Source organism: Chlorella variabilis (assembly GCF_000147415.1).
Source record: "Chlorella variabilis unplaced genomic scaffold CHLNCscaffold_296, whole genome shotgun sequence".
NCBI lineage: Eukaryota > Viridiplantae > Chlorophyta > Trebouxiophyceae > Chlorellales > Chlorellaceae > Chlorella > Chlorella variabilis.
The window spans coordinates 1-707 of NW_005434864.1; the positions used below are offsets into that span (position 1 = coordinate 1).

At 70.9% G+C, this 707-nt stretch overlaps 1 protein-coding gene across 1 annotated transcript in view; it reads left to right on the forward strand.

Moving 5' to 3' along the window:
* Positions 1–3: 3 nt before the first annotated feature.
* Positions 4–707, forward strand: part of CHLNCDRAFT_55819 (hypothetical protein) — a gene marked incomplete at both ends in the record, with an annotated part of 2355 nt that continues 1651 nt past the window's right edge. Inside the window, 2 exons of the mRNA XM_005842574.1 lie at positions 4–348; positions 479–600. Coding sequence (XP_005842631.1) covers positions 4–348; positions 479–600 — 467 coding nt within the window. The remainder of the gene's footprint in view (positions 349–478; positions 601–707) is intronic.

The window sequence follows — 707 nt, forward strand, 5'->3', positions numbered from 1 at the left end:
GAGGCGGGCGAGGCGGGCGGCGGCGGTGGCGGCGTCAAGGAGGAGGAGCCTGTGTTCCACCTGCCCGGCAGCAGCACCAAGGGCAAGCCGCGCGCCATCGACGCCCTGCTGGCCAACCTGAAGCGGGAGCAGGAGGAGAGGGAGGCGCGCAAGGAGGCGGGGCTGCCGCCACCCAGGGAGGACAATGGTCCCGCCGGTTCCTTTGACAGTGGCGACCCCTTCACCACCAACCTCTTCATCGGCAACCTGGCGCCAGACTGCGACGAGCAGGCACGCAGCGCTGCCGGTGGGGGGCCGTGCGCCCTGCTGTGGCGCGGGCAGGCGGCGCGGGCGACAGCCCAGCGCAGGGTGTGCGCCGGCATCCCCGCCGGCTGCCACGCCCCCCGCCTTCCTTGGCTGCGCTGCCGTGCCTGCCCTGCTCCGCTCCCCTCCCCCACCTTACCTGCCCGCCCGCCTGCCCCTCCTCGTCCCGCCGCAGGTGCTGATGCGTGAGTTTGGTCGCTTTGGCCCGCTGGGCAGCGTCAAGGTCATGTGGCCGCGCGACGAGGAGCAGCGGCGGCGCGGGCGCAACAACGGCTTCTTATCATTCATGGTGGGTGGGTGGGCGGGTGGCTGGGTGGGGGCTGGGCTGGGCTGGGCTGGTGCAATGTGATGCGATGTAATGTGATGTGATATGCATAGGGGGAGAGTGGCAGTGGGTATGAAGA